This window comes from Temnothorax americanus, unplaced genomic scaffold (genome assembly GCF_048541705.1).
Source record: "Temnothorax americanus isolate GAGA-0224 unplaced genomic scaffold, ASM4854170v1 Scaffold5, whole genome shotgun sequence".
Taxonomy (NCBI): domain Eukaryota; kingdom Metazoa; phylum Arthropoda; class Insecta; order Hymenoptera; family Formicidae; genus Temnothorax; species Temnothorax americanus.
The window spans coordinates 2,588,976-2,615,087 of NW_027509657.1; the positions used below are offsets into that span (position 1 = coordinate 2,588,976).

General features: G+C 40.7%; 1 protein-coding gene across 7 annotated transcripts in view; it reads left to right on the forward strand.

Moving 5' to 3' along the window:
* Window positions 1-26,112, forward strand: part of LOC143904066 (uncharacterized protein CG43867) — a 59,593-nt gene that overhangs the window by 23,878 nt on the left and 9,603 nt on the right. For 6 of the 7 annotated variants that reach the window (XM_077418305.1, XM_077418298.1, XM_077418302.1 and 3 more), the window contains exons 3-6: window positions 18,301-18,363; window positions 24,754-24,921; window positions 25,369-25,554; window positions 25,812-26,023. In XM_077418305.1, the coding sequence (XP_077274431.1) occupies window positions 18,301-18,363; window positions 24,754-24,921; window positions 25,369-25,554; window positions 25,812-26,023 (629 nt within the window). Of the gene's footprint in view, window positions 1-3,726; window positions 4,096-9,336; window positions 9,651-18,300; window positions 18,364-24,753; window positions 24,922-25,368; window positions 25,555-25,811; window positions 26,024-26,112 lie in introns of those variants that run through there. The other variant, XM_077418306.1, reaches the window with a different exon arrangement.

Below are 26,112 nucleotides of genomic sequence, written 5' to 3' on the forward strand. Positions count from 1 at the left end.
ACGCTCTATGGATTTCTTAGCTTCGCACTTTAACCTTCCGCGTCCTTCCATTTCTTTCGTGCTGCATTCCTCATCATTAATAACGGATAATCTATATTTAACAAATCTCCGAACACGGTTCGGATTACTTCACTTCCTAATTATGATTTTTATTAATAATTCTGTTATCGAGAGCGTTCGAGTTTTTTTCTACAATCTTTACTCCAAAAAATTCTGCGCCGATTTTCGTGAAATAACATTTGGTAATTGATACATTTGCTGTATATATCAATCTGTGTTATATGCTAGCAAATAAATTATTTTACTCGCGTTCTTAGCGGACAGTGGGAAAATATAATGTAAAGAAGATTAGGTATACGGCATCTCCGCGTTGAATTAATGGCTGCGGTCGTATATCTAATCTCTTTTACTCAGATTAGTATAGAGACGAATGATGTGTCATTGGTCGGGTTTGCTCGTACTTTATTCGGCACGCGCCGCATCAGATGCCGGGAAATCCTCCCGGGATCGCCAAACTGAATTCGAATACGTCTAATCGCGAATTTCTACTCTGGCTGTAATGCTATAATTATTTTACATGCGAGTGATGTCGCAACCGTCCCTTTCTATACCGTTCTGATTTCGCGTGTATTTCAAGATAATGTTACAAGAGCGTTAGCAGAATAATTTCTGCCGCTGTTACATCCAATTATCCATAAATTATATCGCATAATCGAAATCTTAATTATAGAATAACGCAAAATTCAAATAACAGTCTAACGTAATTATGAAGCCACCGAGGTAAAAGGTAGCCTTGATAAGAAAGTGGGATCTTTTCTGCCTCATTAAATTTGCATTTAGTAGGACGAGCTAATGTTATGGAGTCATTTCGGCTTCCCATTTCTGTGGCAACGATGGCAAACATAATCAAGCATATCTTGAAAATGAATCAGCTTGATCCCTCTCCGAGATTTTAATATCTACTTTGATAGAAGATCTTGCTCAAAATAATTAAACTATAACATGTATAACGTAATATATAAGTTCGAGGATAGTTAGAATATAGAAACTAATTGTGAACTGCCATTATTACTGTACATTAGCAGTTATACACTGTTAAAGGATGAAATTTAAACTCGTGCCTTGAGTTAAATAACATTTTATTATTTTAGCTCTATTGGTTTAGTTAAGTTAACATTGTTTTAGTTAAATTAACGAGTAGAAGCAATGGCGGTCTATAGAAACGGTTAAAAATGGCTCAAGTTGAGTATAATTTGATACTACGAATTTAACAGTGTATAATTATTATATGTAATATAATTTCTACTAAAAAATATATAGCAATATATTAAATAAAAGTAATAAAACTAATAGAAATTCTTGTAATTTAAAATATTTTCTAAAATCTATTATTTTTTTTTTTTTATTACTGTCATAGATTTTCAAGAGTTATTAAGTTTTATTAATATAAACGTGTATAGATAAACATTTCTTAGCAGTCATCCTTTGTGTAACGTTATCCAATCGGCAAGTATTTTTATTTGCGAGACAGAGAATAGAACGTCGGATACATTCGCGAGAAAATGTTGTTTAAAGTACATACCGAGGGTAGTCGTGCGTATTTGTAAATGCGCGCGTGAATAGATCGTTTCCGATTCGGAAAGGGCTCCAACGACTTCGATTTTCTCGAACCTTATCGAGTTTTAAAGATTCTCCACTTCCCTCTCCTGCCTTTATTCCACTTTTCTTCCCTGCTTCCTTATTCTCTCGCAGTTTCGACCACGGATAAAAGTCCGTAAAATTAAATAATGATTTTGTTTGTGAGCAATGGCGATGTGCCTCACCTTCTCGTCTTGTCGAAAGAAGATCTTCTGAGAGTCTCTATCGCTATTTCTAAACCAAAATTCACTTAAGCGAACTTTAAGAAATCGAAGGGAATCTTTGTCTGCTTTTACAGCGATGCTGTCTATAGCTTCTGTGCCATATATATATATATATATATATATAGTATATATTTATTGTATATCTAATACTAAACATTGAATCGAAAAAAAAAACAGTTAAAAAACCTCATATACTTGAACTAATGAAAAATTAAACTAATTAGAGAAATTTCATATAGAGATAATGTTAATCTAAAGCTTAATTTTATCGATTATAGCTAATTTATTCAATATTTAGGAGCTTAATTGCTCGTCGTCAAACGCGTTACATAATTCAACAATTAAACGACATCATTACTTATCGTTATTTATTCATATTCTCATAAAGCTAAACCCTCGCAGATCACTTGATTTTCGATATTTGATGTCTGTTATAGTAGATATCTGTTTAATTTTAGTTCGAATATAGAATTTAGATCTCTTTCTCTATAGTTGAGGGGGATATTTTGCGGATCCAGGGCGTCGCGTACGTTATTGGATTAGCTCGAAGGCGCATTGTATATGAAGAACTTTCTCAAACTCGTGGCGTATATCGCGATAATACGATAAGGCCCCTAGAAATTATTACGGTCACTATAGGAATTTCACTAAAATTCTCGACATAACTACCGTCCGCAAATGACACCTATACGTAACGATGCTATGCCGGGTTAATTCATTTAGATGGAATCGATTAATCAAGCTAAGAGCACGCTGCGCGATGAGTTATTTTTGGTAGTCACGTTTTCTTATATATAGTCTACTCCGCTAAATATTAAAAAGAACTCTCTCTCTCTCTCTCTCTCTCTCTCTCTCTCTCTCTCTCTCTCTCTCTCTCTCTCTCTCTCTCTCTCTCTCTCTCTCGATTATCGGCGAAATGTACATTACTATACACGGTGATTCGCATACGAAGCTTTTTATCACAAATGCATTGCAACGTTGTACTTGTAATATCACGTAACCAACGGCGACTACCGTTGACACGAACGTAGACTGTTAAGTTCCTTCTCGTCTAATGGATACTTCCGGCGGCATGGGTACACGTCTTTTGGATCGGCGAGATGGCACGACAGCAATAAAGATACACGGAGTGCGGCGGAGATACACGGAATCGTATTATTGGGAGGGGACGAATTTGCGTGCGGACATAAATCATCGCGTCATGCAGAATAAAATTTGTTCATTTGTTCTATACCCGTCGTAAACATCATTTATATGAATATTGCAAAACGTTCGTGAAAAGCGACGCAAAAGTTTCGGCGTATTCGAATAAGTATTAGGTTGGCCAATAAGTCCGTGCGGTTTTTTACTTATAAATTTTACTTATAAAAAACCGCACGGACTTATTGGCCAACCTAATACTTTGAAGTCGCGTTAATCGGGAAGCGCGGCTTAGAGGTAATTTTTATTAATTTGAACAGTCATCGTTGATTCATCGTGCTTTAATCCATCCGGTGACGAATTTTTGCCTCTGTTTAAAAGAGACTACGTAACTTTAAAAGCAGAACTTAACGCGAAAGTCTCGCGCGCGAGCTTGATAATTCCGAATTTATCCAGTAGTTTGCGAGTCGAATAAGCCGGCTCGTATAATCCGAGACCTCTCTCGGATTTGGCGCTTTATACGAGTACTCACGTCGCATCCCTCTATACGAGAGTATACAGTGCCATTCGCTATCGTGTCGACGAGGACGACGCGGCGACGGCGGGGTTGCGTCGCGCCGCGTCGCGCCGCGCCGCTTGCGCGCAAGGCGCGCATGTGACGTATGCGCCCGACGCAACTCCGACTCCGACATCGCCGCTGCCACCGCGACGGACGTGACTTCCCCTCAGTGGTCCGTGAAACGCGATCGGAGCGCTACGTCCTCCCGATCTTCCTCCCTCGCGGGATACACGCGGGATCCGTAATTCCGCGATCCCGGATGACATTGATCCGCGCCAGCGTCGCGTTCGACGGGAAGATCTCGCCCTCGTGGTGTTCTACGATGTAAATTATTATCGGAGGGGGATAAGTGATATGACTATGAGGGACAAAGGGGTACGTAATTCGGGGACAATCGAATCGGTTTCTGCGTGAACGGCAGTCAAACCCTGTGTGTCGATACCTGACTGACATCTGAAGTGGCGGAAAGGGTGACGCAGGGCAGCGGAGGGGGAGAGAGACAGAGAGAGTACTTTTGAATTCTGGAGTACATTTGTAAATATGCACCGCGATTTTTTTCCAGCGATTTTTGCGATCTTCCGAGAGCGCGGAAATGTAAATCTCGACGAATGTAAAAAAAATCCTGGAAATTATTTTTGTCCTTGTCGGAATATTCAAATTATTGTATCCCAGATTAGATAGGTTTATATTGCTCTTCTCTGCTGATGATTTAATCAACTTGATATACCGAATCTTTTCCGAATCAAAAATATCACATTATTTTACTCTGTTATACTACCTCCGTTTATTTTTTTTTCTCTGTTACTGTTACCAACAAGCGTAATCGGATTGAAGCACTATATTCAGATAAAGCAATGTGAGCATGTGTCGCACGTGATTGCAAGAATTGGTGTGTATTGTTAAATGAATTTTGAAACAAGCTAAATCGTGCGATCAACATACGATTATCGTGTAACTGGTGTATTTAATTTTGAAAGTCAAATTCTAAAAGACATAATGGTAAATGGCAATAATTCATTTAAAGGGCGTCAAATGCGTTTTACACTATAGATAAAAATCTCAATCGCAACGTATATTATTGTCACTTTTATATCTTTTGTTATTATATACAAAAATCATAAAGACGCCGCGAGAAATTGATCTTCTTTTCTTAGACTAAATTATCTTTCTTTGTCGCATTATGAGCAAACATCGTTTCCAGTGGTTACGTTTGAACAGCGGTGTTAAAGCAATTAGTAGCTTCTTTCTACCAAGGCGATGTCAATTAGCTACTAAATCACGTCGAATGAAACGAGAAATCAAAAGAGACCTTTCAGTCACGATAACTTCGTTCAATTTACTCACGAAGTATATACAGGCTATTCTCGAGTTAAATTAATTAATTTTAATACCACGATGTTCTTTGACGAATTTAACAATTTGGTCGCTTTTTAAACATTCCGCGATATCAGAAGTAGAGTACTAATTAATAATCATAAATATGAAATTATATGAACACAGGTAAATGATAAATTATGAGATATACTGCTTTTGGTGATTTTATACGTTGCGACTTATATATAGGTATGCATAGCTATTATTTTAAAAAGTATTTTATAAGTATAATTATTTAATAATAAGTCGTAGTTACTCTAAATTCTTTATTTAATTATATCTTACCGGAATAAAAAAAAAAAAGTTACAGTAAAAAGATATTATAAAAGAACTTTACAAAGGTACGTTTTCGCTTCAGTAAGTGCATCTAATGCACGCGCAAGGAAAGCCCGCGCGTATCTTTCTCAATCGGAATGCAAATACGATAGCGATTTACGACGCACGAACACAGTTGTTTCACGCTACAATATTTCTAACGTTGGTATTACCCGAGAATTATTGCTGATTCTTTTTAATTTTCATGAAAGTTGAAGTCTTATCGAATCTTTCTTGAGGAAAGATTGTGCACGAAGGATTTGTTAAACTACTATAAATAATTCGCTAGAAACTGGAATACATTATGCGCTTAGTCGAAAGAAGTAAGTTGCGGAGTAACTTTTAGTTTCAGCCCCGGCAAGGTACGGTGGAAAATATAATAAACAAGTAAAGTTATAATGATAGATTATTTGATTCAGAATTGATTTTTCTTCAGTAAAAATATTGAACTTTTAATTTGAAATAAATACGTTCTCCACGAAATAAGCAAGTCTCTCAGAAAGTAAATTGATAATCGTGAATATTATATTAATAATAATAAATATTATATAATATATGAAAACAAATATTATAGATATGAAAAGAAATATGAAATATTATAACAAAAATGTATTCTCTTTTGGTTCGAAATAAGCTTTACCTTAATATTAATCCGGGAGCATTACTTCTGAACATATAATTACACAAAAAGATGTCGTACTGACAACTTGAAAGAGACTGTAATAAATGGTGACTTTGCTTGACTTTTTTTGTCGATCCGTCTTATTAAAATTTCTATTCGTTTATTCTGGCGCGCTCCCCGTAGAAAGCTGTAGAATGCCGCATTGTACTGCAATTAATCAAAAGTTTGTCCTATAGTTGCGCGTGCAATTACTTTTAGAACTTGTTACACAATTAATTCTGGGATCAAAATCCGTTCGCTTTAACGTAAGGTGTTGTAAGAACGGTTCGTAACTCACGAAAATTTCTTCACAATCTTTGTATGCCATCGCTTTCACTTATCGTACCCTTATTCCTGTAATATAATATCTCTTTACATTACACCATTAATCCAATGTTATATCTTTTGTTTCGTGTTTTTACTTGTTTTGTATTTTCTTATCGTTCTTGAAGAAATTTAATTTCCCGACTGGAATAAATCTCCCCCTTTTTAAACGTCGGCGATATAAATCCGAGGAATAAGGGTAAACGAAGAAATTAAAGATCTCAGAATTAGATCGAATTTTAGGAATGTTTATACGACGAAATAATTAAAACTACGTGTTTCGTTTTTTACGCGGAATCCGAATTTTTGTCATAATTTTTCATCTAAATTTACAATCTTAGAAATTAAAGAAAATACTGTTGTGGAGGCAATATATTTTTTGCTTTTATTCACTAAACGTTTCTTTGTTTCTTTTAGGTAGATTTCAACACATAACAATATAATTTTTAAAGTTTAAAACTTGGGAATTTATTTAATGAAGAACGCAATTATAAGAATACACTTTCAATTTATATCTAGAAAATTGTATTAAATTATTATTTTTGAGGACAGGGGGAATCAATTATTATTTTTGAGTAATACGTCTTTGGAATTTATTCTAAAATTCTGAGTGCACTTTTTACCCTTAAGCTATTATTATAGCCGACTGTTCCATTAATTGCTGGCTTCGTGTCGTACAAAATGCTTCTTAATTTTTCCCCCGAAAAACTACGTGGCCCTTTCGCCCTTTGATCAAAGGGCTAACCTATATATCCGCTTACAAGAGAGATAAAAGCGGTATCTATTCCAGATAGTATCAGTCGCCAGCGTATTCAGGATCGGCCTCCTCTTTTTCAATTAAGCTTTGATCATGGTGCTATCGGGATATATAGAACGAGTGTGCGCGCTGTTTCGCGTGGGTTTCGCTGGTTAGAGAGTTCAAACGAATGTCACTAAAGGGACGAGCGACGAGACACGGACGCTCATGAATGGAACAAAAATCTCGGTGGATCGAAATCATATGTCGTTCGACTCGCGTCAACGCGCTAGGAAGCACTTGAAAGGCTCGTCTATATAATAGCATCTAGCGCGTTCGCACTCTCTCCGGGTTTCGCATTTTAATTGAGGGGTGCAGTATTTTCCAAAGAGTTTAAGTGAAGCTTTATTTATTTAATTGTCAATCTATCTTTTTTTGCGTCAATCTATCTTATTTTTCTATAGACAGAGAGATACGCGATGTTCCGAAACTTGCCTTTTGATTTTAAAGCCAGATTTCTTTGTCAATTTAGGATCGATCGATTTTTTGATACTACAATATTGAGAAACTAATGATAAAAGTTGATGAATGTTCCTTGCCAATGTACAAGCTTTTCAATCCGATTGCACTTTTTTTATTTCATTTCTAGTTCGGGAAATTACCGATTCGTGACTACTCCAGTTAGTTTTATGGTGATTTTACTTGTTTAACTATTGACATAACAATAACCGGTGCCGATCTGCAGACAGTGCAGTCGCTAAAGTCAATATTGAGCGAGCTTATATATCTTTCTCGAGCGGGGAAAATAATAAAACTACCGCGCGCGCGAGCGAACAAGCAGCGAGAAATTGCGGAAACTAACTTTCTGCGCGAACTACTTTCATCCTTTGATACTCTTCGGCTCTTTATAACGTGATAGCGCGGCAGGCAGGTTGTCGTCGGTGATCCGGCCTCTATTTGCTTACCAAATACCGGAACGAATTGAACTTTAACGAGGGACGAGCGGCGAAAGTGAACCGCGCTCTCTCGGTGATTGGTATTATCGGGAGAGAGAGAATAAATATTGACCCTTCTATCGGCGGCTCGCGAAAATTAGAAGTCGACAGGACCGTATTCCGACCAGCAGCGTTGGAATGCACGTGAAAAAAATCAATGTGAAAAAAAGTTACGCGCGCGCGTCCATAATTATCCGGTCGGCGCGGCGGTTGGGTGCCGCTCAATAATTAAATCGCTTGTTCAGAGAAAAAGTACCTTTTTCATCTCGTGCTAAATTTATCTTCGATATTAACGTGGAGATATAATATTCTGAATTGAAAAATATATCTCCATTTTTACAAAATAAATATCGCGTTTCGACACTTTCCACGGTAAACTCTGCGGTAAGCCAAAGAGACGTACAATTTTAAGTAATGAAATATAAATAAGAATATAAATTTATATAAGAGAGACGAAGCGAATTTTATTTTTATTATCTTGTATATAATATTTATTATTTATTATTATATTTGTTTAATGTATCTTTATTTTTATTTATTATTATATCTATATGTGTATCCTTCTCGTGAGATGGACGAAAGGGAATCTCATTCTATCGTCTTGTGGAAATTGCTTAAAATATCCTTCGAACAAAACTCTTTGTCGGGTTTGAAATATATTTTTACTGTCTATCCTGTGTCTCAATTAGTCGAAAACGAACGTATACATTATACATTCTCTGTGAGAACGCGCGCGCGTATACGCACGCACACTTCCCCCTTCACACATATTTTCTTTCTCGATTGTCCGTGAAGTGCTGCACCGACTAACTGCATCGTGAAAGGCGACAGGCGGTGGCAGGAAACGGCGCGTTTCTTTCTTCTGGAAATCGCGCCTTTCGGGACTCCCAAAGCGAGGCTTAAAAATACCCCACGTCCGAAAATAGTCGTGCAGAGAGCGACGCTCTCGACAGTCCTCGATGACGACGCCGTGTGACGATATGGCAGGTCTCTCTCGCCCCCGCCGAAAGATTAACCCTCCCTTTTCGTCCTCCTTTTCGGCTCTCTGATCCGCTGTTTCTCAAACCTTTCTTACCGCAACCCACAGAAAACCGCGGTTTCACACGGCGACCTAGTACACAAGCACGTGTAACAAAAATCAATAATGTGACAAAGGTTTCCTGCCGAATGTTCACTAAACATGTATAAGAGCAAAAATACAATATCAGACTTTTTATTTTAGTCAGGAATATTTAATAAACGCAAAAAGAAAATGGCAAAATTGGATTTGTTATAAGTTTAAATTCGTCAATGATGCAGATTAAATCAGTGCTTAACTCTGACTGGAAACGTGATAACTTTCTGACTTTTAATATTTGAATTCGTATCAGAATCCAAACATATCTACCACATATCTGTCCGTCTATAGACAGTTAGTTATTGGGAACACAGTTTCGATTATGATGGACAATGTGACGTGAGAAATGATGGTGATTACGAGGTGATAAGTTTCGACCGCGTCGATATTTATGGCATTCGATGAAATCATAGCCGAACGATTTTGATTACTGCCCGCGAGTACAATTCTCTCACCGAGACTAGTGACTCATCTGGAGTTGATAAATTGCCAATGATGCAACCCGTACACACCGAAAACAACAACTCCGCCTTGGACATGGAATCGCTCGAAGAGATGCTTCGTAAGGTAACGTAATCATAATCCCCTTTTATTTCGCATTAGTGGATGTTCATGATGAGCGAATCAGAGCGCACGGTTTGTTTTTCCAATTTTCATAATACGCAACTCGATTACGAGTATGCTAAACAAAAAGTCGAAGAAGTCAATTTTTTTAGTCGTATTATTTTTTAAGTAAAGATAACAATCAGAATTTGTGAATTGTTTCTAAATATAATCTGTACGAATATATTTCGTCTGAACGAATTTTAATCTCAGGCTTGGTTAACAAGATATTTTACCTTGAATACCGAAAGAAGCTTGAAGGTATAGTGTCTCATAAAAATCCGATTAAGATAGCGAACATCAAGTATAATCTCGAACGATGGTTTTCCCATATGTTTGCCTATCTGAACGCGGGGAAATTTTTCTCCTAAGAGGAAAGAATTACCTGAAAAGTCACGAACAAAAGAGATTTCGCTGATGGGGAGCGAGTTTTGTAACTGCGGCTTATTCCTGTAATGTATTCCGTCAGGCATCGTTGAATGGAGCCACTTAGCGAGCATCCACACCTCGCCACACGCGTGGATATTCGTGTATATATGGCCGCGCGTAGGGTTAAAGCGAGTTTTCTAGCAGCGCGTTAATGGCCACTTCGACGGAATCGTCCGAAAAAGCGGCGAGAAAGCGTAAAGTAACCAGTTTTTCTAGCAATTAAATCTGTACGTCTTCCTTCTACCCGAAAAAAAACATTCTACTTTAATTAACATCGTTTACTAAAAAAATATGAAAGATTGAACTACAAAAGGGAATGTTTGATATAATTTATACTTATCTATATATTTAATCGAAGATATATATATATATTTTTTTTTAAATAAAAATTTTAGTTTTTTAAGTCAATGTTTAAATTTTATTTGTTAAAAAAAAAACAAGAAATAATTTTTAGCGAGTTTCCTTCGCTTGGAAAGATTTGTAATTTAAATTGTTGGAAATGATTTAAAAACGGAGGATTTAAATCGTATAGTTGAATTAAATGTGTCTAATTCGAATTAATATAGGATGTCGTTTATCTCGTTGCCCGGTGCTAAATTTACTTAACATTTATGGCATTTCCATTCCGCTAGCATTCTCTCATTGTAATGCAATCTGAGAGAAATTCTTCATCGCTTATATTACCGCTCTCCGCTGTCAGGACACAAGTGTCGTGAAACAAATGTCAGATGTAAAACCTAGCATGGAGCCTACATTTTATACCGTACCGTCCATACAGCTGTCATGCACAAGTGTCACGAATAAATGTCAAATAAAAAGCTGGCAGAAAGCTACTATACCGTCTACGTTTTACGGCGTGACATTTTTATCCGACGCATCTCCTCTCCCTCGTTACCGCTCGCTCTCTCGTAATAACGCCGAGTGCGACAGAAAATCGTTGTTCGCGGCCGCTGAATCATCGGTTCATTGGCCGAACTTTAAACGGCTTATACGGCCGAAAAAACGACCGCGCGAGACAAAAAATCGCGCAGACAGCTCCGGTTAATTTCCCCGCAGTTTCAAACCGCATTGCGCGTTGTGCGTCGCGGATGTGGGATCGCACCCTGGGCAACGGGCGCGATATTAAGCCGACGCGGCGGCGGCTCCGTATATCCGTCCACCGGTTACAATCTTTCGGGAATTTATAATGCAAAATGAATTCGCGATACGCGGCTCTAGCGGAAGGGTTACGGAATAATAACTCGGCGCGCGCGTTTTCCGCTCGCGGGAATGTATCTATAACTCGCGGACGGAATGCATAATTCAACACGCATTTGCATAGCAGGATGCGCCGGTAAGCGTCGCGCGGTAACGTAAGCTGAAGCTTAAATAACGTCCGCGTATATAGCGTATGCGTGTACGAGTATATATGTGTTTTTGTACCCGACGTATACACGTGTGACCACGCGTGTGCGCGTATATACGTGTGGTAAACGCGCCGTTTGCCCGCGAAAATGGAGCAGTTAATTGTCCTTCCGTTACCGTGCAATTACATTTGTCGCGCGGGATAATGCCGTTTATCGTGTCTACTGTTACTGCTGTAATTACTTTTGTAATTAGTATTTCTTGGGGAACGCGCGCGCGCGCGCGCGCGCGAAGTCTTGAGCGACAAGTCTCGGGCGTCTCGGCTCGCAAGCCCGGCGACTCTGGCAATCTCAATTCTTCGGTCTCTTTTTAATTTTATTATTCCGCAGGTACAATCGGTGCGCTAGACGGAAAGAGCCGGGTTTGCCGTGGTAAAAAAAAAACGAAAATACGAAAGATTTTCTTGCTAATGCTCTCAGACAATGCGCAGTCTGAAATTGCCGAATTAAGCAACACGTTATTCACCACTTTACATTGTTTATAACATTTTATCGCAAACCGATATTAATTCGAGACATCTCTATATAACTGAAATAAAGATGAGCTCTTTTTTGTTCTTTCATCGTCGAACACTTTTGAAATTTATGGATGATCTCATTGCATCCTTATATCTGAGATCTCCGATCTTTGATCTCCCTTTTCTATTTCATAACATTCAGCCGGGCATATAAACTGATCCTTTTCTAACGGGAGCAAGCTTCCGGGTGTATCGGGGGGCTAAGAAAACGTACCGAAGGCGGAAGGGACGCTGAGCTTTATCGCCAAACAGACATCGGCGCGTTTCGCAACGGGGACGTAAGGGTGTAAGGAGGGTAAGCCTTCCCTTGGCAGAAAGCTTTTTCGGCCACGGTTGCTGGCCTAAGCGGCTTTCCGCTTTTGCGGCAAGGATGCGTATTATCGACCCTCTTGCCGCCTACCGCGACTGGCCGAAAAATATTAATCCTGAATGTCAAGCACACTGACGTCGGGTCGACAGGGTGGATTCCTCGCGGTACCTTGGAGACGAAGGGGATAAAAAGAGGTTGACAATATTTTTGTTGTAATTGGACGTGTCGCCGGAAAGGAGAACGTTTCGTTCACGAGGTATGGTATAAGTTTTCTTCGGGAAACGAATTTTTGCGTATGACGTACGACTGATCACTAATCTCTCTACCATAACATTACTTGTGTAGAACTTTGCTCTTCGACGGGAAGTTATTCCACTGATTTTCTTCATCAAAATCAATACTTCAGAAGAAGAAGAGATTATAATATATATGAAGTAAGCGAGTATATAGTGCAGATTATTGATTAATAACATTATGAATATTAGCAACAGAAGGGAGACACACATTAAGAGAGTTTCTATTATATAACATGCGCTGACTTTAATGTTATATTGTGTCGATACATTATTAGACGGCTGGATAAAACTTCAACGCGCCGTACTACCAGATCGGCTAGCGACGAGCAACGAGTCTCGGTGTGGCGATCGGCGAAAGTTTGCCGCACCTTTCAGCGAACTTTTCCGCACTTTTCGCCGGTGACGTACAGCTAAAACGTCGACGGCACGATTTCGCGCTTCCGTATAAGATCGTATATGTATGTGTGTGTGCGCGGACGAGAAACGACGGCGAACGGCCGCTATCCGCCACACCCCCTTCCTACCCCACAGGCCGTGGAGCGTAAAAGGGCAATAAAACACACGGGACGCATCTGGGTTACGAGCTTTACAAGGCACTAGCTTCTTTCTTTATCTCGTGCCGGGGCCATCACTTCGGCCCTAAGCGATTTCTCGAACGTCTTCTCTGTCCGCGTTCCGTTTTCCTGATGTAACCTCCGTGTCAGCTTGTCGCTACTACACCACACTCAGGGTTGGATCTTCGTACAACTTGGACACTTCTGTTCCGAGAGAAACGGACGTATAGTTCTAATTACATCGGTACACGCAATTTTGGCTTTTCGACTGGCGTTGTTTCTTTGTCTTATTTTATCCGTTCTTTATTTGTTTGAAGAAAAATTTGTTTTCCTGCTCAAACATTCTTTGGACCTAAGTTACTCTTATTCTAAAATGCAAGATATGGCGAGTCCAGTGAATGCAGTTCCATTTTTTAGTTCTAATCGGATTATTTCTTTGTCTCGATTTTTCATTCCTCATCGTTTTTTTTTCTTTTTTTCCATAAGCTTCAAATACTTCATAGACTGTGGGCACCATACCAACGAGGCCTAATAAAAGATCCAGCCCTGATTATACTCTCTGATCATTTTGTCGTTTCGTTCAGGATGCCTTCCGTTTATTTCCCCAGCCCCCCAACTTTCTTTTCTGATCAATGCCGCGAGAAAGCAGTGGGGTGGTACGACTTGGATACCCGTTACCGCACACATCAAAACCAGTCCTGCGCCACTTGCGTCTCCGCTAAGTCAGTGGTTTCCAGGCTTTTTACGACTGTACGTATCCCCCAGGCTTATAAACACTTAGCTGAAATATCGTTGAATGGGGCCACTTTAGATACGCGTCATGAAACGATTCTAAAATCATATTACGGCGAAAAGGGTGATACGTTAGAGGTGGGTTATACTGAGAGGGGAGCAGAGCAAATACACACATTCTTTAGGAACGTACAATTCACGAGGAACTAGCGATTGTTGCGTTCATTAGACGCAAGACCACGTAAAAACTTGCAAAACTCGTGACCTATCATATGAACCATGTTGGCGAACGTTTGACGACAAAGATTACATCGCGTAACTAGGAGTATAAGGCGACTGTAAGCCGACGCGAAAAAATCTCGTGCTCTTCTTCGTAACGATGATTCAGACGATAGTGGGCGACGCTTACCACCCTGTACATAGGGCACGTGTACCGGCCGGCGCGGGCACTTCCATCGGTCGTCCCGCGAATAAATGTCGCAGTTACGCGGATTGCAGTGGGAATTGGGCACGTAGGCGCGCGCGTTCCCGTATACTCGCGGCTGGATGCACCGGCGGGTGCAATAACGATAACTGCGATCGTACCAACGTTCGCGACAACGTTACGTGACGATGATGGGCGGCGGCGTTACGACCGCGATAATAAAAAGATACGAGAATTAGTTCGGCCGGACGATTCGGCCCGTTTGTTCCTCTCCGAACATCCGGAGTGTCTACGGCGGAGAACGCGGACACGTATTCGGTTAATATAAGATCGTTACCCCAAGAAAGTAAATTTGGAAAATCTGCTCAAGAGTGTTCTTTTGTAAAGTAAAAGTATATTTATGTTGTTATTTGTTATGTATTTGCCAAATGAGGGTTGATATTTTGCACGTATATATGTGTGTAACGTATTTATATACCATTTACATTTATACATATGTAATACTCTCTAAAAGATACGTATAAGTAAGACCAACAAAGAAAATAATTTGTGCGCCGTGTACCGCGCTGAGCTTTTAATTAACCCGTTTTTTGTTTTTTTTTTTAATCTTTTTTCACGGAATATTCATTATCAGAGCCTCCTACTTTAAAAAATATAAAATTATCTTCTATTATTCGGTGATAGCTACAGAATTATGGGTTCAAAAACGTTCGGGTGATTATACGTCGATATTATATAACGACTCGTTTCGTCATAATATCTATCGATAATGTTAACGGAAGACTAAATAATAAGGGTTAATATCGCGAGATGCGGATCAAGGGTGAATCTCGGTTTCGCCATATCGACAATAATTCCCTTCCCTCGTGACCCCTGTGAAACCGTCCGTACGTTCGTACCCCTTTCCTAGGGGCTGGCATAGTTTAATATACAAGGCACGGGAGAGCGATCCCGGCTTCTCGACCCCGGGATTTCGTTATAAATAAGGGTCGTGCACACTCGCCCTGCGGTACCGCAGAAGAAGAAACGCTAACGCACGAGGTGCTAACCGTTATACGTTCTCGTTTTCGTCGAGCTAATTCCACGCGGCCATTACTCTTCTCCCGTACCGCGAGCAAGTCGAGGGAGTGTTCGATACAGAGAGCACGGTCTTTTCGTAACAAGCAGGAAAATTGAATCGATCGAGAAAATACCAGAAAAGGTGGTGATTGATTCCATCTGTTGTTGCAAACAACTAGATTTCCACGTGTTTAATTATGCTGACGTTTAACGTTTTCCGTTACCTCTAAAATCTTTATTCGATTTATTTAATAGTTAGGGAAACCGAATAATATTTGATTATTATCATTTTCCCGCAATAATTTAATTATAATTAATTAATTTTAATAAAAAATTTAGAATTTGATTAATTATTCAAGTTCTTGAAGTGCTCTAAATTGAAATGCAAAATATAGTGTGGAAAAATGCATTTGATCGCGATACTGAGAAATTTATTTGTGGTGGTTCTCAATTCTCTTGAGAACAAATAAACGTGAATGGAAATGAAAAGAAACAGAAAACAATTTAACGATAGCAAAGCCAATTTCCGGATTTGAGATGCGCCGTAACTGTTCACATCACTTTTAACTTATCTACTTCATACAGGACGACCGCCGCAACCGTATTTAATAACAATCCAGAAGCGTATGTCAAGAGAGAAAGGGAGAGGAAGGGAGGAGTATATAAATCACGTAACCGGAAGTAATTTCCGCTCTTGTGAGTTTTTTTTTCTCTTACCCCTGGAAAAGAAACAAACCGGATTGCCGTTCCTTTTCCGACTCAGCGCTCTTTCCTTCTCCGCACTTTCCGTGATTCTCCCTGGCCGCACGCGACAACATCGGGAACCGGCCATAAATTTTTCGCGCACAAAGCGAACGAAATTCAAGAAAGTACCGGCCTCTATGTCTCGCCGCGCGTCACGCGAGCCACCGATAACATTAACGAGAGCCAATCCTCGCGACGACAACGTTTCGGCGCGCGCGATCTTCCGACGATCGAAACGCGAGAGGGTGTGTTATCGTTCCCGCCTCACTTCAACCCTCCGTGCTTTATGCGTGGACCTGGACAAATTATGGAGAAACCCTGCTGGCCACAGAAAAAGGCCACCCTAAAAAAAATGCTTTCTCTGAAGCCCCGAATTTCCGACGAACACGTGAGCAACCCCTTTCGCTGCGGCTAAATTGTTATTGCTATAATCATTGTTTCGTCCTCAAGTAGATACTTTTTCCAGCAACATGTTATAATATTGGACATAAAAGTATACGGGAATTTTATCGCAGTTTCTGAAGGATCATGAGTTAAAGGGTTAAATGGAGGCAAGGATCCATGTGTTATATAGCCGTAGGATACAGATGGAACGCATATGCGAAATTTCGCCAGATTAGATCAGCCAGATATACCTTCCGGCGTCATCTCGGCGTCGCAAAAAGCGAAATTTACGCACTGACGACAGTTCGAGAGGTCCCGGTGGCGGCGCATCCCTCCCTGCGGCTAATGTACCAGTCGTTCTCCCGTCATCCACCTGCCTTCGCGGAATTTCCCTCTCTGGCAGCAGCGTGTGTCGAGAGTGTGTAACACGCCGAGAAAGTGCGCGCGTTTTCTTCCCCTCCGCATTAGGAGGAACGTTTCTACGCTTTCTCTCTTCGCGCGGGCCCCCTCCGCTACTCACTCTGTTCCCTCGCAGCCCTTTGCCTTTTTTCTTTTCCCTCCCGACGCCAGATGCTGCTAACTGCGCTCACCCTGATGAGATCCTGGTTCCCTCCGCTTCTCGCCTCGCGCTGCAGCTCGCGTCTCTTTTCCCCTTTTCTCTTCCCGCGCTCTCGCCGATCCATCTTCCTCGAAGAAGACGAGATCGCGCTACACGCGGCCGCCCTATTCGCCCGAGCGAGGAGGAACCACGGATTCTTTATATTCGCCGACTGCTCTTATTGTGGCGGAGCTCTCTGACGATCATTCGTTACTCGGTGATATCACGTGACAAACTACCGCGCAAAAACCACGTCTTTCAAACGAGAAGATTGCAGATCTGAGATAAAAAGCAATATTTCGAAGTTTTTAAAATTAACTCGTTCAAAAGACTTTTTAAAAAGCATAAAAAATTATCAACGATATAGCGATAATCAGGGTGATTTTGTTTAAAAGTATCTCCATAAAACTTCACGAACTTCCGCGTCCTAATAATTTTTTTAATACTAACAACTTTATATTTTTGCAATTTCGGAAGTTTTAGAAGTTCCAAGACGAAGTAAGTCCAACTGAAATTTCCAGACTTGACTATCGATGAAAGATCGATTTGAAATTGATCGGAGGACTTATCACTACAATTAAAATCGCGAGTCGCTGAAACGTCGCTGAAATCCTGATAAGATTTTCGCGCGAAATTGTCACTTTATACGGGTATCAATCTCGGTTAGATCGAGCCGGTTCTTCTCGGTCCGGTTTATCTTCGCCGTATCCATTAAACTGTCATCGAGTCGGTAGTACTCCTCGTCTGTGGATTTAGCCAAGTTTGACGAAACTTTTCCTCGCGAAATTAGACATCAAACTACTTGAACTTTCTTCGTCTTCAAGAACATCGAGTTTCTTACGCGATATTGAAGGTTCTTGTCACCCGCTCTTGATAACGTCGGAAGCCAGGCAACATAAGCGAATAAATCTAATCAAATCTACGCACAAGTGAGTATTGAAAACAAAAGAAACCGCTACTACCAAAATGATTAGAATAAGCAACAACAATTGCGTACAGTAGCATAGAAAGAAGAGTCAATCGTGAAAATTACAATGCGGCGTTCAACGTTTGACGAAGTCGGATAGAATCACGGTTAAAGGCCGAGATAGTCTATCTCGCAAAACGCCATCAATCTTGCGTGAAGTGACGTATCGCTAAAACGATCCTGCTTTTTGTTTCAGCTCTCGGAGCTCGAGCAGCGGGTGTTGGAGGCGGAGGGCAGGGCGGACGAAGCTGAAGACAAGGTGAGAGCGAACATATTGATATTTCTAGATTGGAAAAATATATATGCTCAACGCGCACACAAAACGATGAAACGACGTGATAAAAAAATTAATAAATGCAAGATTTATTTTATTACGTCTGGATATATAAATTTTGATTTTACAACTCTTATCAAATTGGAGCGCCAAAGGTGTATATTCTTCTACATTCTCCTCTCGCGAACCAATCTCCACCCCATCTAGGTGGAATTGGCAACGATACGTGACGGATCCTGCGGTGGATTCTGGAACGGTTCCATCAGCCCTTATTCTCTCTTTCTCTTCAGGGGTTGTTTACCCCCGTTTTATACCATACACTGGTTCTTTTACCGACGACGAGTCGGTCTCATTTCTGCGACCCCCTGCGCGTTTCTTCGTAATATATATATTTATACGGCTTTACCGACGGACATCAAAACATCCCTCCGTGAATCGTACGCACTCCCCTACGAACCTCCACAAGCTCGATTTACCAACCGGGGGCAACGGCGAGTTGCCAAATTTTCGCAACCCCACTGACGGTGGGTATCTCTATTTTTTTTTTTTTAAGGTAATTGAAAGCGACATATACGTGACATTAGATTGATGAACATTAATTTTAGATTAACGAAAATTAATTTTCGGAACCACGCGTGATTTACTTTAACGGACAAACAAAAGACGAGTTTTCCACACTTCTTTAACAACTTTGATCTCCCATCCTCTGGTTAATTAAATGGTCCCACGTTAAAATGGGTAAGCGGGGCAGTTTCATTACCGATAATCATCGATTACCTAACTGATGCGACGGTGTCCGTCGGTATCCGTCGATATCCGCGTCGGTGCCTCGAAAGGGATGGAGGAGAAAGGGGTGAAAGCGCGAAAGAGAGGCGCGGAGGGAAAGAGGGTGAGGGCGAGAGGGAAGAGTGATAAGAGTGGCAAGATGGCCGTGCGGCTGGCCGGCGAGGTCGTCGTTTTGTTATGACCCCGAGATTCGCTCTTGCGAAACCACGCGCATCCGCGACGGTGCATCGCGCGGCGACGTCACCCCCGCGCTTCGATCTCTCGGAAACGATCTCTGATCACTGCCGTTCTACGACCGTTGATCTGTCGCGCGTGTCCACGGTCGAAAGTCGAAGGTCGAGGTCGTCGAAGCCGTCGTTCTCGTGCGCGAGGAATTATGGCCCGCGGCAGGTGACATCGATGAAAGGTAATAAACGCGGTTCCCGTTGTCCGAGGATCGAACAAAATTGATATGGCATATCTTCTCCGACGAGCTCAAATGAGCCGCAACGAAAATGATCCCCGTTCGCGAACGCCAGGATGCATCTTCGCGCACACGACCGCGCGAAGATATCCCGCGGCGTCGAGTATCGGACCGACTGAAATTCTATCCTGGCACTGAAAACCGATATGATTATCATGCGGAATTGAGATCTCGCGTGCACGCGTTTCCATTTTCATTCGCAACGCATATGATAATTGGCGCAAAAGAGAGATGTTCTTGTGCAGCAGATTTCGATTGAACCTTTGATTGAATACCAATTAAATCCAGTGTAATCTCGTTCGGTATATGAAATTTGATTCTGTACGCAGAACTGATTTCCATTGTTTGGTTAATGGCAATAAAAACAAATTAATGTAACATTTATTTTCCTGCCAGCCGTAACGTCGAAAATTGTGTTAATCGAAATTACATTTAGAGATCGAGACTTTTATCATATTAGGTAACGTTCGGCGGTACGGGATGTTAAAAAGATCTCCCTATTCATTCTTAAGAGTTTATTGCCGTTAATTATTTGGATGGATCTATTTAAAAAATTGTATCTTCGATTAGCAAAAAAATCGAGGTAAAACTTGTAGAAAAGCCGCAACGTCGAAAATAGCATTAATCGAAATTACATATTTAGAGATCGAGAATTTTATCGTATCGGATAAAATTCGGTGGTACAGAATATTAGGGAGTTATCCGTATTTATTCCTAAGTTTATTGTATTGCCATTAATTATTTGGATTTAAAAAATTGTATCTTTGGTCAGTATTTGGGTTTAGATGTACTTTATCGTCTCATTCTTTAAGACACTTTAGTATCCAAAAGCGAGGCGCTATCGAAGCAAGGGACGACAAGTTTTTATCGCGTCGTAGATATCGCGACGGGAACAACGAGCGGCGCTTAAACTCGACGTACCGGTTGCAACAGCGACTTAATGAGTCGCGTCTCATGTAAAATTGGCTTACGGCCAGTGTATGAGTAATCCTCACTTCCCGCCGACATCCGTGCATTAAATAAAACGAAGATGTCTTCGTCTCTCTCTCCGTAACTTGCGCGTCTTTCGGTCCTGGATCCTATTTCGCGAAGCCATTAAGTTAGTTTGTCAAAGAAAAAGTTACGTTCTAAAAGGCACAACGATACTTTGTCAATCAAAAAATAACAAATCAAATTAGTATTCTCGTTTTAATTTCGATATATTTCGCTTTTCCTACAATTTTGTTTTGTTCATTTTAAAAGCTTTTACATGAATAAACAAACGAATCTGTATATTGAAATTTAATTAAAATTAATTAATATTTAATTAAAATTAATTCCGAAAGCTATACAGTAGGAAGATTTCTAATTTGGAATGTAAATTTATATATTGGAATGAATAAAAGATGAATATTGCTGTTATTTTGTATAAAAATATTGAAAAATATTCTTTATTCGCGAGAGCTTTTCCTCTTAAAATCATAAAATATTTTTGCCGGTTATTTGTGGCAGGTGGTTTCAATGTGTATATGTTCATACATATTTAATGGGAAATTACGTGGCACAGCGAATCGATATTTGCCAAATCGGTACATTGACTAAGGCAGCATGTACTTATATATTTTTTTACAATCATTAATTACCTAACATTTAATTACTTTATACATTATTATAATATATTTCGTAGAATCTGCATGCATGTGTGATTTTCGAATGCATGAATAGTTTGTTGTAGTAACACGAATCATGGGAATCTTCGCCGACACACGTGTGCGCGCCAGTGGGTTTTATCGCGACGCCATAGTCGCCGTCGAGTCGGGGTGCACCGAGAGAAAAGCGATATGCATTTTTCGTTATCGCTTTTAAATCGCTCTTTTATCTCGCCAACAACGATAGTTTGGAAAGCAACGAAGTGCATTTACCTATTCTAGCCGAGACGACGAACGTTAACATTAACGATACTAACGAGCTAATTAGTATTCTGGATCGTGAAAAATTAGATGAGTCACTCGGTACGAGACGTGCTCGAGCCCAGCTGGCTCGGACTTTACCGAAGCTTACGCTCGTCCAAAGAGCACGAATCGTTTTCATCATCCTTGGGAATCTTCTTCCTTTAAGCCTGCGCTAACGGGACACGTTACCGGGAAATGGAGTAAATCGATAAATTTCAAGACGGTCCCGGGGAAACGGAACGAAAATGGAACATTCACGAACCAGACCTGTTTCAAGTTGCATCTTCCATAATTTGATCTTTCTAAAGCAGTCTGCTCAAATTTTAATCGCGGGGTCAGATATTTTCTTCAAATTTGGTATTGTACCCGATATCTTTCCCGCAGAGTTAACTCGTTCTTAATCATTTATGAAGCTGAAGCTGAAGCTGACTTCTCCTCTCGCGTCTCTGTCTTTTTTTTCGATCGGCTCGTCGTTGCATCACGAGTAAGCGTCGCAGGGAGCGAGTTCGCTTCGCCTCAGGGTCATCGGCTTGACCCCACGGTGGTTGCGCGTCCCGAGTACATGCACATGAGAGTAGCATCCACGAATTCGCTCATTGGCTATGAGCCAACAGCCAACATGACTCACCAGAAAACCCCCCCGTATAGTTTATGTACTCGGGTTGCGTACGTTCGCGTTCGCTTCGCTTCAGTTCGGCGCGATCTTCACCGGCGGGCGGACGGACGGGGAGAAACTCCACAGCTCTCCGCACGTGCACTCGTCCGCGAGATTTCGCCGTCTCGTTTTTGTTGTGTCCCCCGTCTTATTTGAGGAATCGCTCCGTGCCGCCGACCGAATCCTCGCCGGAGGAGAGTTGTTTTGCCGTGGACGAGTACATTTTCCGACGAATTCGCGCCGGAGTAAGGGAAGGAACTTAGAACTAGCGTTGTCGAAAAATCATCCACCATGGAAACGTCTAGTAGTGGTAAGATTTTATGATAGCAGCGAGAGATCGAATGAAATCTATATATGCGATATCCAGATATAAAAGTTTTTTATTCTATTATAATAGCTTATTATTTCATTACCGGCTTTTATATATATTATTGAAAATATAAATAAAATTAATTTCTGGTTATGTGTAATAATTGTAATAATCCTGCAAAAAAATCAGTAATTAAGTTGCGTAATATGCTTTGGATATAATCTGCTTTTCGTACAGCTTAAATGATGCAAGTGAATTTATAACGCGTCTGGCAGAATTCTATATATAGACTTATATATATCCGTCTACAGTGAACGCGTTATACTTTCGGGAATCGAAACATCGTATCATTGAAGTATATCGATTCACTTTTTTCAATTTCCTTAAATGAAAAAGTTTGATAAAGCACCCAGCAACTCGGAATATCGCGAACAAACGATAATCTCCCTCGTTTTTGCTGACATAAAGTCGACTCCAAATTAACGCCGTTGGAGTCCCGCGTGCGCTATACACTTTAAAGAAAGCGTGAGAAACTATTGAAATCATCTCGCCCAGGCAGAGATCGATTTCTTTCCGCGGGCGAACGTAAGCGATGCGACCGCAAAGCCGGCGACGACAAAACGGAGAGAAAACGGAAACGCGCCGCGCCGGCCACGGGTAGAGCCCCGGGGGTTCGCGAGGAAGTTAGAGACGGAGAAAGATCGATATAAGTAAGGGTAGAGCACATGCACGACAACGACGACGATGACGACGGAAGGCATACACGTCGGGAAAACATTCGGCGCGAGAGAGGATTTCCCCGTATTGATTTTCTCTCGAGTCCCCTTTCGACCAGTCGCCGCGGACGTTCGCTCGCTCTCGCCCGTTCGCGGCGTTTATCGTACATATCCGTCGTTGCCGTTAAGGCGATATCGATTTTTGACAGCTGCTCTCCGCCGGCGTTGCATATACCGTGTGCAAACGCCACACGGGGAGACGCGTGCGGGTACGTACGGTGTGTGGGAAGGGTTCTCTCTCCCCGGTGTATATACACAAAAAAAGCTTTCTCTATCTCTTTCCCTTCTCTTATTCTCTCTCTTTTCCTCTCTTCTCCCCAGCGTAAACGCTACGCAACGTTAACGTAACACTGCACGCAACGCAACGTGACGTACGCACTCGGCGCAAATTCGATCCGCACGCTCGCTTGTTATTTGCCCGATCGTGAGCGCGGTGAGCTTTCGCTACTCCGCACTCTCGCGCGATTGCTCGTCGCTAATCCGACGCGCTCGAGCAGATTTATTTAAAAATTATTTTTTTTTAGTGCGCAATTAGCGATTATTTGCAGTTATTGCAGAGGGAATTCGAATTCCCTGCGCGATTACTCGACAACGAGCGTATTCTGGTGGTTGCAATTTTTCACGATTCGCAATTATCTCCATTGTCTATATCGACTTTCTGCAGGAATTATTTAGCATTGTTGACAATTATTTGTGAACCGTCAGGTTTTTTTTTCGGTGGTTCTTCAGCATCTTTGGTTCACGATTAGGTATTCTTTCTGCCAAGTTTATGAAGACCGATATCTTCCGGTCGAAGTTTACGAGATCTTCCGGTAAGCGTTTGATGCGTTCGATTCGCGATTATTTATTCGCGATCGAGCAAAATTCTCCGTCAACCGTTTGATGCGTCGAGTTCTATTTACGATTCTGCTAGCGAAATTATCGCTAGATTTGACGGCACACTAGGAAATGTGTATGTAAACTATAAATCATTTGAAAAAACCGTGACGCATCGAATATTTGGAAATATATTTAGAAATATTTATTTATATATAATTTATATAAATGCATTTCCATCTATTTGCGACGTAACAGTTGTGTCATCTAATAATCAAGTAAACTATCTAGCTATGATTAAAATTGAAAATAAAAGGCTCTTCAAAAATCAAGTTATAGAAAAGTAAAATTAATAATAAACTTTTATCCTCTTTAATTTGTCGTACAATTTGAGGATCGATCGAATCTTCAGATATTTAATGTTACAACTTACGACGATATCGTTGAACGTTTCTTCCTTGAATTAAAGAAATGGTGATTTAATCACCATAATTCGTGAAAGTATATAACAGATGAATCACCGATGATTAAATCTAGATAACATCGATAACATTGTGCGTGTTTATAAACCGCGAATATACGTCGACGTTTTCAGGAAACGTAACATTGAACGCTCATTCACTCTCTGTCCACTTCAGGTACGGATGATGGAGGAGCGGCTAGTGAAGGGTGAGTACTGCCTCAGCACATCCGGCGTTGGTTCTCCGCCGCACTCGCTGCCGTCGACCTCCGGTACGCAGAATGACAAGATCGAGGAGGTTCATTGTGCCTGCATTTCGAAATTAGAGACTCAAGTCGAGGAACAGGTAAAACATGGTCCCTATAATGTCAGGAAACTTTTGCGAGGTCGAAAAACGTATCATTGAATAATATTTTGGCACAACGTATCTTAAACTTATCTTGCCGAGATAAAAAAGTATCTTCTTTGGCAACTATAATTATCGAAAAACAGTGATGGGTTCGTACAAAAAAGGCAATTTCAATCTAAATAAGTAAAGATTATATAAAATATAATTGTATACTATATACTTGAACAAGCAACCATTTGACGATTATTTATCTAATAATATATATCTAATTTTGCGTGTGTTTATCGTGTTTTTATTTAAAGATGATCGCACGATTTATTCTACGTTTGCAATTTCTTTCCTTAAGATTTGAGATTATCTATAATCTCTTGAGACATTTATGATGATTACCCGAATGGGCGGGATCGGGCTATCACCTTATCAATCAGTCATCATCGTTCACAGAGGCAGTTACGGCTGCAAGACGCCAAGCAAGTGGAAGCGAAAGCAGCGAGGATAAAAGAATGGGTCACTAATAAATTGAGGGAATTGGAACAACAGAATCAACACCTGAGGGAGCAGAACAACAAGTGTAACCAGCAACTCGAACTGTTGCGCAATCATATAACAAATATCGGACTCAAACCTCCTGTAAGTTTTTTTTTTCTTAATAGTTGTGACTGACATTTTTCTTTCTTTTTAACATTAATAATTGAATGTATTAAATGAATTAATGTTTTAATTTAAACGTATGCTTTAATAATAAATGTATTTGAAATAAAATTTGAAAATAATTACAAATAAATGTTACTTATTCGCGCGAAAAAGAATTATACTGCCGGTTTTGTGACATTAACGGAAATTTGACAGATATAATGGTCTCTTAATGAAAAATTTTGTAAATGCAGGCACCGACGAGAGCGTCGTTGTCCCTGGAAGTGGATCCCACCTTGCGTATCGATCGTAGACGATCGGAGAGCTTGGAGGGTACCCCGCAGACGGCACCGGAGTGCGTGCAGACCGTCGTAGCGGAACCGCAAACGAGCACGAAGCACCGGAGACATTTGTCCGCTTGCGGTACCATCCAACGAGGAGCTGCGACCGCCAACATGGACTCGAGGTAAAGCTTCGGCGCCGAATAAACGCTTCGGGATACGTTTTTACTTACGAGATTGAACACTTGTCTCGCTACTTTCACGGGCACACTAA